At 43.5% G+C, this 14,139-nt stretch overlaps 1 protein-coding gene across 3 annotated transcripts in view; it reads right to left on the bottom strand.

Annotated features, from left to right (window-relative positions):
• Positions 1-14,139, bottom strand: part of LOC110474263 (high affinity cAMP-specific and IBMX-insensitive 3',5'-cyclic phosphodiesterase 8A) — a 152,412-nt gene that overhangs the window by 123,753 nt on the left and 14,520 nt on the right. The window contains exon 1 of one of the 3 annotated variants that reach the window (XM_085588803.1): positions 10,863-11,046. The exons of 1 other annotated variant lie outside the window; for it this stretch is intronic. In XM_085588803.1, the coding sequence (XP_085444929.1) occupies positions 10,863-10,865 (3 nt within the window). In that variant the 5' untranslated portion in view covers positions 10,866-11,046. Of the gene's footprint in view, positions 1-1,896; positions 3,725-10,862; positions 11,047-14,139 lie in introns of those variants that run through there. One more of the 3 variants, XM_085588804.1, reaches the window with a different exon arrangement.

Raw genomic sequence — 14,139 nt, 5'->3', positions numbered from 1 at the left:
CCCTTAATTAACAAAGAGGATCATACCCTACCATCAACAGGTAACCCAGAGATGATTGTGCAATTGAATATATTCCTTTTTCCAGGAATGTTTCGCATCCATTCTTTCATTGTAATCAGGCTCTGGTTTTCCAGCAGTGGCAGAGCATTTATCCAATACTATTCTTTCCAACTGTATTCTCATTTCTGTAAGCTCCCACCAGGGAAGTTGCAGTCCTTGTCTCTTGCCAGTGTGCAGTTCTGCATGCAGACAGTTGTAAGGAGGAATGTACAAGAATCTCTGTGGTGCCATGGCACAGCACCATGATGATGATTCTTGTAAACTCCGTTTTATAGCTGTCTGCACATCCAGCTGAGCAGCAGGAAGAGCAGCACCACAAGAATTGCAAGAGGAGGTGGCAACTCAGGGGAGAGATAAGGAGAAACTACATTCAAGGGAGAGGGCTGGTGGAAAAAAACCAAGCCACGGAAGTTTTCTGGGGATAGTCATTTAAAAAAAAGAGAGAAACACACTCAGGATGCGTTGGGGAGATAAATCTTCAGAGTTTTTGAAAAAGGGAAGGCAGTGTTTTCAGGCTCACTCACCACAGCCCTAACAAACATAAATCTTACTCACATGGGCACCATCCTTCCCAACACATTCACCAGGGCTGGCTGTAGCACAGCTATCACGGAAGGATCTGTCATATTAAGCAGAACAACACTTGGCAGTTTGTGTGAATTGTGGCTATGGCCAGCACAGCTGGGTGCTGCAGGGGTTGACAGGCTCTGTAACACAAGCACAATAGCAAGCACTAAAAAAATGGAAAAAAAACCCCTCCAAAATGTTTTGGGAACAGAGCTGAAAAATACTTCTAAAACATGTCCTTTAAATTCATGAGAGACTTCCAAACAGATGGGGTGAGGAATGATCAGCAGATTATTGAGGGGGCTGATCTCATGGTTCAGGTCTGCCTTAGCAAGATCTCCTGGGTCTGCACTTACTGTGCCCAAGTGTGGAGGGGGGGGTTCCTACTGCTCCATCAAGAGGCTTTTTAATCCCTGCTACTTGAAAGAAGCTGCAGTGCCATCTCTGTCTCCCTGATGTAGCTCCAGGCACAGCTCCCCACTTCTATCCCTGCACATGAAAGCCTCTCACTCTCGTGGCTGCAGGTAACCAGGAGCAGCCCTCATCCCTGACATGGCCCAAGTGACAAACACACCTTTCCCACAAGCTGAATCTCCTCTACACTTCTGCTTTTGGGGAGTTTCGGAGCAAACCATTCCACACATTGCCTTTACAGTGAATTAACGTAACCAAGTCAAAATAATCACTCTTAAATTCACTACCACAACAAGTATACCAGCTTGGACAAAGCAAGTGAAGATATATCCACCTCCTTGCACTCTTGGAAGTTCACTGGGCAAGTGTCAGAGTCGTTTGAGAAGGTCAGGATCATACCATGCACATGAAATCTCTTCAGACCCCATGCAGACTGCTTCCCTCTTGCTCAGCTGGTATAAACACCTAAAAGTCACATTGTCCTTTTGACAGTCTTGGGCACCAAAAGAACTAACCACTTTTTAAAATAAAGCCGAGTCTTTAGGACTTCAAAAATCTGATCTAAATTGATTATCCTTTTAGAAGGAAACTAAGTAACTCTGCATTTCACAGATTCACAGGGGAAAAGCTATGTGGCCTCTTAGGAGGGGGGGTAAATTGAGAAGAAGAAAAAAAAGTATGTACATAAGATGGCTGTTCTAAGATAATCTCACAATAAAAGTTTTTTCCAAACACAGCCACATTTCTTTTCCAGGAGGAACAGCAAATCTCAGAAAAATCAGTCTTTCTCTGGGGAGAAATACACATATTCAAGAAAAAGATATTTCAAGAGAGGACAGTTTAAACTGAGCTTACCTAGTGCAGGCTGCACAGACTGGTGCTGCAGAGTGGCAGGCAGTGATGGCAGCTGGGTGGAACACTGTGACTCAGCTGTGCCTGGCTCTCCAGAGGATCAGTTCTGGGCAGCATGAGGATTATTCCCCACATCCTGCACCCAGAGCTGCCACCTTACTTGATCACTCAGTGCCCTGACTCACCCTTACATCACACACAGGTGAGCAAACCTTGCTGCTCACTGCCACCCAGGGGGAATTTTTAGGAAGTTCTGGGAGAGGGATATCAGGAAACTCTTACCTACTCGTGCAGGTTTTCTCTAAAAATAGCAACAGTTATCCTGGACTTACACCTGTCACTGATTAAACAAGACCTCTTCAGGTCTCTACCAAACCCCCACAGAGACTGAAAAAGGAGAGATAGAGCAGGCCCTGTACAGCTGCAATTAATTGAGTATTAGGCAGAAGCCCAGACTCACAGCTGAAACTCTGGGTTCAGCTGCAAGGTATTTCACTGATTGTGTAATGATAATCAAAAATAAAAATTAAAGAAGCAAATAGCAATATAGCAAATTCCATTCCTTATAGCATTTCCATTCAAGTTTTTATTAATGCTATAAGCTCAATAATGGAAAACAGTTAGTATATAAGGGCTACTTTGGAAGCATTCTGCTCAGAGACAAACTGTGGGTGCACATACTTCAACTTCTTTCAGATGGATGCTGTTTTTTATAAAACAAACCAGAAAAATACCAACTCTTCTGACTGTCAGCTCAGGCTGTTGAACATTTAAGAATGGAAAAGGGCATTAGCCTACAATGACAGTTAAAGGTTTTTCATCATTGTTTGAATTACCTGCAAAATAACACACTCACAGGGAAATCACTGACACACAGGTTTAAATTAGACTTCAAGTGCTTTGTAAAACACATTCATTTTACATACTTAGTTTTGCTGGCTGTGTTGGCTGCTTCTTAACATGGGGAAGAGAAAAATGAAATTATCACCCAAAGTTGGCTCTGGGATACCAAGGACCCTGAGAAAGGGCCTGGGCAGAGTGGGCAGCTGCGGTGCCAGGAGCTCATCCTGACAGCAGCATAATGGCATCACCTCACTGCAGCCCTCTGTACTACATGAGGAACATACACATACTCAATCTTTTCTCCTGGCAGCCCTCATTTCTACTTCTATATTTTTCTTTTAAATTTCCTCACTCTTTTGTCACATAACACATTTTCATTGTTTTAATATAGGACCCTTTTGATATTATCAACACACTAAGAATTACAGTTCTATTTTCCCATCTGAGGCATTTATCTGGTGCTGCTATTTGAGCTGCCCTAATTAGGGCAGATTGATCCCACCTTTATCCCAATGTAGCATTTTGAGTTAGATCTTTGTATTTAAAAAGCACTGGGCTTCCCAGAGGCAGTGGGATTTTCTGAATCTGCAATATCTTCTCCCATGCAATGAACTCATCAGACAAAGAATAGATGGAGAGATGAAGACTGCAAAAATTATATGAGTAAGAGAAAATAAATTAAGCAGGACTTCTCTACACAGAGACTGAAGTAAAAATAAAAAATTCTTTGCAGTGCTGTAGATTTCAGATAAAACCTAAATCCCCAGACCAGCTTCCTGTCAGATATAAACTGCATGTACTTTGGCCATTTTCTCATCAGTTTAAAGCCAGCATCATATTTGTTACAACTACAGCATATTTACTGATGAAAGCCCTCTGAAAAACACTTTGGGAAGAGAAACAGAATTTTATCAGACTAAATTCACATTGCACCATGTTTTTTTCACTAAATTTCTGCCCCCTGTATTATTGAAATAAACCTAAGTTAGCTCCCACATCACAATATTCTTCAAAAAAAGAAAAAATAAAGGCAGGAATTACCCAGCTCTTCCTCCACTTGAGGAGAATGTGAACTTCTGATAAAAAGTTTACTTTAGTTGCTCTGCCAAGTGCTAGGCCCAGAAGTGGGGAGGATTAATAACAGGAATGGGCTGGAGACACGTGATTGAGTTAGCCGTGTTTGCAGTTCAGCTCCTTAGCAAGGTACAGCCTGACCTTAGGTGACTGTGGCTAAAAGGAACAATTATGGAGCTCAGCAGTGGAAAAAAAGGTAAAACAAAAACAGACAGACCGGAGCCATATAACTAAAAGAATTTAAAGTGTTCAGCTAAATTAGGCACATTAGGTTAGAATACATTACATCCAAGCTTTATTAACCACTTCAGTGAGAAAAGAACTTCAGAAAATATTATAGAAGCCATGGATTTCTTCTAGAACAGATGCTGTACTGCTTCCTTTTATCTCTTAATAACAAATAAAAGTAAAATTTATTTTATCTAAAGTTACATGGCCCTATCACAGACATACTGGAACACATCATAAATACTAGTTGATTTATGATTCTAATTCCTTAGAGATGGGAAAATATTGAGTGATTTGCTCTTAATGACCTGGGAAGTATTTGTCATTGCCCAGAAGCAAGGCTGTAATCTGACCTCTTTCATCAGTCTCCACCTTTTGAAGCTTCAGTGGTTTCTGGGAAATCCTATATTTAAGACAGTTAGTATAGCCAAGTAAAATTCTGTATTTTTCAAGTGCAACATAACATATGATTGTGCAGCAACACTTTGCCTCTACTAGAGACAGCACATCTTGATCTGCACCAGGGAAAAAGCTTCAGCTGACTAATGATCATCTAAAAGGCTTTTAAAAAAACAGCTTTCTGATAAGACTGCATTTCTCTGAAGGTCAGTTTATCAGGAAAATGCTAGTAACAGTCAAGTGAGATGACATTTGGTGTAGCAAATGTCTCCCAGCTTTTTTACTAATGGGGAACCACTGCAGAAAAAGGAGTTGATGGCTGTGGAGACACATGCAGTGAGTTTATTCATATCTCACTGGTATTTGGGGAATAACCTGACACTTTTGAGGAAGCTCAGAAACCCGGAAAGAACCTTTACACAGCTCTACAAGGAAACAATTCTCATCTCCATCTATTTTCTTAACTCTGCTTGTTTAAAAGACTTCCTAATTCTTGTTTGAGTAGGGAACTATTGGCATTTTCTGTATATCAGTTCAGTTCCTGTTCAAGGGGGCCTTGGAGAGCAGCATTCCTGGTGGGATGGAGAGCAGGACCAGAGGTGTGCTGGTGTGCTCTCTGCAGCCAAACCTGGAATGTTTGAGTGCTGTACCCAGGCAAGGAGTTCTTGGACCAGGAGCAACTCCACTGAAGATGATTTTGGTTCTCCCTGTGATGTCTTTCAAATGCTGTTTGTGGGCACAGAAAAACACCAGAGACATGGCTTTGGGATGCAGTCATCAAACACAGGCATCCTGGGACACTCACAGATGCCCACTGCAAGCCACAGAACATAGGCCTGCTGCCTGCTGATCTGCTTTGGGGAAAATTGCTAGGATTGAAGGAATTTATTTTGTTCTGTACTTCAAGGGCCTCCCGTGGGCAGGCGGGCGGGCCGGATGCAGCTGGAGCTCTCCCTCCCTTTCCTGGTGCACGGGGCAGTCAGGGAGGCTGAGCACGGCTGTCCAGGGCCTGGGATGGGTCACTGCACTGCCTGGGAGATGGCAATCGGGGGGAGAATCCCCAACCCTTCCACAGCCCAGCCAGGCAGGCAGGAAACTGCTGGGTGGCACCCCCAGACCCCACTTCTTCCCACTTAAAGCAGCTATTTAGTCCTCTTTTGGAGTGTGCTTCATGAGTGTTGAATTGTATGAGTTTAGAACTGGGCTTAGCTAGCCACAGTGGATGGACCTTGACAAAGAGCTTTTAAGCCTCCTCAGTGAAGACAGCTGGTATTTTAAGAACAGGTTAGGGCATGACAATAGCTCCTTGCACTGGTACAACTGGTTACTGACTGTAATTCTCAACAAAGATTCATACAATAGCTTCATGTAGCCATAAAATTGAATAGATTTATAATAAAATTCAGTGTTACCTGTGAAGGCAAGACAATGCAATGCATTAGCTGGGGTTGGGAAGCTAATTTCACTGTGCATGGCTCCCTCCTCACATAACCTGCTATGATGGAGGTCAGCTCATCCTCTTGGATATCCATCCTGTCTCAGTCAAACAAGAAAGTACTGTGACCTGATCCAACCCATCAAGCCCTGATCCAAACAGGAGACACAAGGCAAAGGGCTTCTATATAAGGAAAAAAAAAGGAGCTGGTGGAGTTCAGAAAAAAAAAAGCAGGATCAAAAGGAGTATTTTGTAGCACAGTTGAACCCGTCAACACAGCCTGCACAGTGCCATCTTTGGCACATTATCCCACAGTATAAGAACAAAGCTAGATCCAAAAAGACAATTAAAAGGAAACCACACTATCTAGACAGGACATCTCTTCTGCAGAGCACTAATGATTAACCTTTGGAAACCACAATAATTTATCATGGAAGTAAAAACTACAGTGAAACCCAAAGATCATTGACATGAACCAGAAGTAGCCTCTGGGAGATGTCCTGCCTGCAGGAAAGCATTCAAATATGTACAGGACGTAGTCAGGGTCTGGGTATATAATTATGTTTTGAAAACAAATAATGTTGCACCTTAAACAGAAAGGAAACTCCCGTGAGATGAAGCTTGAATACTCCCTGGATTATACCCTGAGACAGCTCTTAACATACAATGAAGGAATCACCACAGTCCAGTTTTAGGGAGTCCCTCAGAAAATGCAAACAAGCAAGGTTAGGTAACAGAATAGTGTTTGAGCTTGGGATCTCTGCAGAAAGCATGAGCTCTCTTTTACTGTAAATAGTGTGATCTGGTCTGACCAGTGGCTGATTGCATAGCACTGTGTCTTGTTAGCTCACCTCTGGCCATAACAGGCAGTCGTCACTTGCATGGAAAGGAAAACAGAAGTTAATGGACTAATTCATCCAACTTGTGTTTAAAAATCCCTCACTGCCCATGACTCCCAAGTAAACTATAAAGAAAGGGATCTGATTCCCCTGCATGACTGACTTTGAGCATACACACAATGCTGCCTGGTCACAAGGTTATCTTGGATGTAAAGCCACTGTGCACTGGCCACTACCTCTACTTACATCCATTATAGGAACCACTTGTATCATATGCACCTTGCTTCAGTGTGCAAGACATTTGGTTCCCAAAAACACGATTAGGATGGCTGGAGTAACCACTAACCAGACATGCTGGAATGCCTAGAAGTGTCCAGGATTAGTCATTTGGCAGCAGTCTTGAGGAAATGTAGCTTTACATATCCCACTCTGGACAGAGGGTTTAGTGCTCAGGCCCTTCTGGCAGGTCTGAACCTGACTCCTTCCCTCGCAGAACACAGCACAGCTTGGATCAGCTGTGGCTCTGACAGCTAGAGCTGGGATACAGCTGCCACAAAAATCTGGATCACTCACTTTGTCAAATCTGTCTCCAGAATATTATTTACTTCACCAAAAGAAAGAAACCCAAACCAAAACAAACCCTATTTCTATGCTTGGCCTTGGTTTTTATTTTTTCTGGATAATTTCAGCTTCTGTGTTTGTCAACTGAAAGGAAAACTCGTGTCACATACTCATGGGTCAGAAATCTGGTGGGTGTTTGTATATTATACAAGAGGTCAAAGATTGGAGAAGTTTCATTCTAACCTGAGGACAACAAAACAAGGTTACTGAAGAGCAGTGTGGCTGCTCATCAGCTGTACACATGCAGGCAAATGCAAGATTGCATTTAGGTGCCTCAGTGCTGGCAGGACTGAGCTGCAGATGCTTTTTTCACTGGAATTTGATGCAGGTCTTGCATGCACCTTCTTGTCAGGAGGGCTGACACCTGCCCCTCAGTGCAGGGATCCAGTCCCCTCTGTGTAAGGTGAGCTGCTCCTGTGGGAACTCAAAATGTCTCTCAGACATTTTTAGAGGTTCCTGGCCTTGGTCAGAAGCATTCTAGACCCCGTCAGGCAGCTGGAAACAGCTGTGATTTTGAGTTTGAGCCATGGAATGAATTACCAACTTTGAAGGTGGAACAAGCAGTCACAAAGGGTTAGATAGTATAGTAAATGTAGCTACAAAGTAGAGGGGAAATTTTTTTAGTATTGTACAGGGGGATTTTAGCACATGTACAGGGGGGTTTTTACTTTGTACATGGGAGTCAGAAGTTCTAAGATGGAGGAAAGTGGGCTGATCCTGTTCTTCCTCTTTCTTCTTCCTTACCTCCATGTTCTTGGTGATGTTGGCACTCACAGATTGGTTTAGAGTAGAAAAGCACTTGGTAATATAGGTAGTAGGTATTGGGGAATAATTGTAAACATGTTATACGTAATATATCTTATAAAAGATAGCAGCAGCCCTGGGTGGGGGGAGAGAGAAGAAGACACTGGACAGTCAGGGTGTCAGGAGTGTGTGTGTGTCTCTGCCTGGGCCGCTGATCAAACAGCCACAGCCCGAGAACATAATCTGTTAGATAACTAGCAATAAATCGTCTTGAGACCGAGCAACAAGAGACTGCGGAGCTTTTCTTTGGGAGCACGGGTTGGAGGAGAGCCTTTACCACCACTCGAGACCCCAAACCAAACCCGGGGTTCTCACATGCTCCCAGGCCACATCCACGCCAGGAACTGTGCCCAGCACAGAGCCTGTGCCTCTGAGCAGCCAGCACAGCCAAACCCTCCCAAGGAGCACGGCCAGAGCAGCCTGTGCTGGCCCGGGCTCAGCCTCCTGACCCTCAGAAGGACCACGCTGCTTGAGCCTAGTGCTGGCTGAGCAGAATGAGCCCCACTGCTCCGGAGCAGGAATGCTCCCCATGAGACCACAAGCCCGGGCATCACACCATTGTGCAGGGTGCCATGGCCTGAGCGTCTCTGCTCAGGGCTGCAGAGAATGAACCAGTTAAAACACGCAGGAACCAGCAGCTGCCCTGGTTTTCACATACGGAGCTGCAGAGCTGGTGCCAAGGACTCCTGCACCCAGGAGTGCACAGATGATATTGCTCCTTCCATGTGTGACATTCATGGGGCATTCCTACGGTGAAAGAAACCAGCACGGCCGAATGGATGAATGGAAAAACGAATGGCTTCAAGTTGATTTAAAGGAGATATTTAGTCATGCATGGGAAGGAAAAGAGAGAATAAGTGACCAAAATAGAATGAAGCAATTGGAAACAGCTGATGTTTGATGAAAGGAAAGATATTTTCTGGGGTGAGAAATTTAAAAGCCTTGAGTATTTTCAAAGGGCAAATTATTCATGAGTTTTTAATCCTTTAAATAGTGCCAGGTTATCCAGAATCCACTCCAGAAATGTTTCTGAAGCAGTTTATTCTAGAACTAAGCCAAAACCTTCAGCCAACTCTGGAAATTCTTATTTAGAGTCAGACTAACATATTGTGAGCTCATGTCGCTGTTGGAAAACTGCTCCAGCTGAAAGCATGAGGGAATAGTTTTGCTAAGGAACTCCGAAGTTCAAGCCTATTTTTTTTTTTAATTTACAATAAGAAAAGGCAGGAAAGGGAATTAAAATACTTGATAAAAGAAAAAAAATTATAGAAGGGCTGAGTTACATTTTCTGAGATTCACTACTGTCTTTCCATTTCACAAAGATTGGACAAGTTTCATGCTGTACTGGAAGTGAGGGGTTTCCTTTCCATGAGGTTGACATTAGGGCAGTTCTCATTCAGAGGTGACAGTTCCACAGTCCTGACCCACAGCACTTTGTGACTACAAATGGGACAAATGCAATTGTGTTGCTCCAGCCAGTGTCCAAGTCACACCAATTACCATCAAACATCTGCCAAAATGACAGCTCAGACAGTGCACTCAGCCCAGCCAGTAGGAACTCAGGTGTCAAACCCCACAGGGCACCATGGGGGACACTGCCATAGGCACCAACAAATGGATTTCACAATGCAACCTTTTTTTTAGGCTTTGTGTAAGCTTTTAGGTACATCCAAGTCTGAGGCATCCTAGTCATTCATGTTTCTGCATCCTCAGCTGTTCTTTATGTGCTATGAACATTTTGCATTTCTTTCAGTTTTGGTCTGCTTTTTATTTTAACTTGGCAAAAAAAAGTTACTGGATAAATGACAGACACTACCTTGTGCCTTTAGTAAATCATTGGCAGACATGGGTGAGTATTTGGAGATGAGAGGAACGCAGTTTAGTGGTGGACTTGTTGGTTTTATGGCTGGACATGATGATCTTAAAGGTCTTTTCCAACCTAAATGACTCTCTGATTCTATGTATGGACACAGGTAGGAAGCCAACCAGACAGTATATTACTACCTTTTATAATAAATGCTAATGTTTTTCTCCCATGAATGTCCACATCTTTTTAAGTCACAAGTGTGCTGTAATAAGCAAATATAAAGTCAAACACTTGTGGTTATATAAAGCTATGTGGAAGAAGAAAAGAGAAGCTATGTGGAATCTATGACACCTGGATTTCTGCAGGGAGTCTCTAGATAGAATACATTGCCAGCCTAGCACAGAGGACATAGATTTCCCAAATAGAAGCCTAAGAAAATAAAAACCAGTAAATACAAAGTTGATCACAAAATACAGTATGGGAACACAGATCTGTTTAGAAATTCAAGCCAAATTTGGGAAATTAATGTGGACACAGATAAAAATTCAAACCAGGAATGTATAGCATATTCAAATATGCTTCGAGCAGAGGGGTTGAACCAGATGATCTCCAGTGTTCCCTTCCAACCTCAACTATTCTATGGTTCTGTGCAATGTTTTGCTTTGGTATTTTCTAAATTAAATGGGTGGGGTTTGATTTTTCTTTTCCAAAATGAAAGGGGACAAACAGAAACCGCTTATAAAGCAACTGCAGGCATTTTGTTTGGGACTGAATAAAAACATTTTACAAAATTTAAGAATTTTCCTCCTAAGCCTCCTCAATTTTCTCCAAAGCAATCTCTACTTTTAGTTTCATTAGACCTATGTTTATATTTCATAGCTGAGGGAGAAGGGTCAGAGAGCAAACAAAAAAAACTCACCATTGATCCAGCTCTGTTCTCAACCCCTATTTTCTTATTCACAGATAAACCCTTTCAGATGTACCCCAGCTCCTTCAGGGCTGAAGGTGCAGAACAGGAATCTCTGCAGCCAACAATAACAAACACTGACATCAACTTTGCATGTTTCCATGGCCATGGTGCCCCAGAGACCTCCTCTTTCATCCACACACTCCTCCCCTCCAAAGCTACCTCATCACCATCTCTCTGAAGCTGGGGAAGGAGGGACAGGTCAGCTACACCCACTTGCCAATAGATTTTGTTCCTAGGGGGAAGAAGAAGATGGGAAGAAAAAAAAAAGGTGCTTCTGTTTTTTAATTCTTTTCCCTCCTTTCTTATTTGCTCGGGTCTTGTCACCTGCCCCATGCTGCTGGTGGAAGACAGGATGTCATTCAAGTGCAGAGAAGCAGCACAGGGAGCACTGTTGCACAACCAGCAGCCACCAGGATCACGCTGCTGTCCCCAGGGCAGCACGGGCAAAACGGAGCAATATTTTCCGATAAACACTAAAACCACTTGCAGTTAAGCCTTGTGCTTAGTCTGGCACGGGAGTACATGACACTGGTAGATCAACCACACCAGAGAGTGACTCGGGTCCATTTGGGGTCAATGACAGCTTCAGCCAGCCACATGCTCGTGGCCAGCACTGCAAAAAGTGCTGCAGAGGCTGGATGGGACTGACAGGAGGGGAACTCCCAGGAACAACCAAGGGCAGAGGGAAAAAATATCCCAGGCCTCTACTACAAGCACAAAGGAGTTTTACCACTTCTAGGAGGGAGTTTGGGATTGGTACAAATGGGGGAACCGTCAAAGAGTGAGGAAAATACCAGCCTTAGGGAGGGGAGGCAGTGGAGCTCAGCTCATCATATCAGCACTTGTTTGTTCATGCAGCAACCCTTCAGCACAAAGAAAAGCAAATGTCCATTATAATCTCTCATTTCTGAACTAGTCTCTTGCATATTAATTCCTATTGACTGACAAGTGGAACAGCACACATCGATCATCTTGTTAATCAGGTATTCTTGCGGCAATGCGTGATGCAGTTTAAATAAGCCAGGTTAAGTTCCTTGTGTACACAAGGAAGCTATTATAAGAAAATGTAATGATGAAACCACTTTTTTCAAGAAGCAAACAGAGCTTGAGCACCTTATATGCTTTGGAAAATTTTACTTCATTTATATCATTTTTCATGACCTTTTGCTTAGCATGACATGGTGTTGTTCCCCAGCTGTGACCAGTTTGGCTTGAAAGTCAAGATTTTGCAAGCCTGACTAGTGAAATCTCCTGAGACTCTAAGCTTTCAGGGAGCTCAGTACCTACTTTTGAGGGAGTATCTCTTCTATATAGTGCATTTTGGTAGTTCAAAATGATGACCACTCCTGATGTTATTGCTCAGATGCACAACAGTTCTTGGCAGACAGGACTGCTCAGTTACTGTGGTCCTGTAGAAAAAGGTCCTTCCTCCCCATGGCACCCATGGAGGAGACACCAGCACTGCCACAGAGGAAAGCACTGGTAACAAACAAAGCTACCCAGCCCCAGCTGTGCACCCCACTGCTCAGCTGACCCTGTTGCCCAACCTCCCAGCACAATTATATTTACAAAAGCATCTGATTTGCAGAAACAGTGCTCAGTCTCAGCTCCTGCTGGTATCTGTGGAGACTACACACACTGGGATATTGAAAAATCAGTGTGGTTTCACCAGCTTATGCTTCCCCTTACCCATTTTTACAAGGGTGGCTCAACCTCTTAGGGGCCATAACTCCATCTTTATGAAGCCCTCAGATGGGTTTTACTGCAAAACAGTGCTGAGAATGCACATGCACCATTACACCAGGACAATGGCCTGAAGTTAACAATCGCTTCCTGTAATTGTCTGAGGCAGCCTGTAGAACTAAGAATCATCTCATGATAAATCCTTGTTGGTCATTTACCATCATTAATCTATACTGTCAGAATGAATTAGGTGCAGAGGAGCATATTAATTACAATGCAGATGACACTCCAACTTTAATTATCAGAACTTCAGAGGAATCAGTGCCAGTTAATCAAGCTCAGTACCACTGTGGCTGTGGAAGGAAAGTGCTGTTCAGCTGGGGGCACTGACATCCAGCCTGCAGTGATGCCATTCTAGCTTTAGTTTTCCAAATTGCTCTCTATTTCTACCCACGTTAGTCAGGTCTATGGGAACGCTTTTTCCACTGCCTATGACATGCCTTAAATTAGGGGTGACCAGTTCTGTCAATATGTAGTCACCTACCTATATTTATAGAACATTTCATATTAAACAGCAAAAGCTCCCACTGCCTTTTTATGCCTGTTGCATAAAATTTAGCGTTTAACAGCTACTTACTCATTTTACTTACCAGCTAAGTCTACATTTTCACAGGTTGTTGTTTCCATGTCAATATTATTTTATGCCGTTTTCTGGAGGGCTAGGAGTATGGAATAAACCTAAACATCTGAACAGTTTGTAAAGCACTGGCAGAGCAGCTAGCAGTGTTGCAAAGGCCCCCAAATCCCATCAGCCACGTGCAGCCCTCTTGTTATTGTAGGGCCAGAGGCAGAAACTCTCAAAGCCCACCAGATTCCTGCTGACACTCTCGGTGTGAATTGCAGCAGGCAGGCTGACCACTCACTCTGGCTCATACCAGCAGCAGGCTCCTGGGGAGAGCAGGAAAAGCTGTTCTCCACATCTCCTGCAGGCAGGACATGAGGCACTGCCCAGCACAGACACAGCACGGTGGCAGGAATGCGATGCTGAAGCTGTACAGATGCTGTACAGAGCAGGATGCTCAGGGAGGCTGGGGATTTCCACAGCACAGACTTCAGCAAGCTGGGTATGCTCTGCAGAGCCTGGGGGGCTGCACTCCATGCTGCTTCCTGCTGCTGCACACACCTTGTGAAAAACACTCAATTCCTCCTGAAACTGGTGTACAAAATGCAAAAGCCTGAGGAGATCCAAGCAGCCTGTGAAATGTCCTCAAGGAGAACAAACCAAGGAAATAAGGAGTTACAGAAACAAACCAATAAAGTAAAATTACTGTAGGGAATTTAATCACCCAGGAGACAAGAAATTCAAGACTATGGTACCCATGACAACTCCTATTTGTCCACATTGTATGGAACATTAACCTTAACTCCATATGTGGCAACAGAAGAAATTATGGGACATATCAGGTATGAATGCATATTTCATGCACAGGGTACTCTTTGAGGGCTACCGTGGAAGAAATAATTAAATTTCCTGACTGCAAAG

The sequence above is a fragment of the Lonchura striata genome, chromosome 10 (assembly GCF_050655825.1).
Source record: "Lonchura striata isolate lonStrDom1 chromosome 10, ASM5065582v1, whole genome shotgun sequence".
Lineage (NCBI taxonomy): Eukaryota > Metazoa > Chordata > Aves > Passeriformes > Estrildidae > Lonchura > Lonchura striata.
The sequence above is the reverse complement of the archived record's forward strand: the minus strand, read 5'-3'. Positions and strand labels throughout refer to the sequence as shown.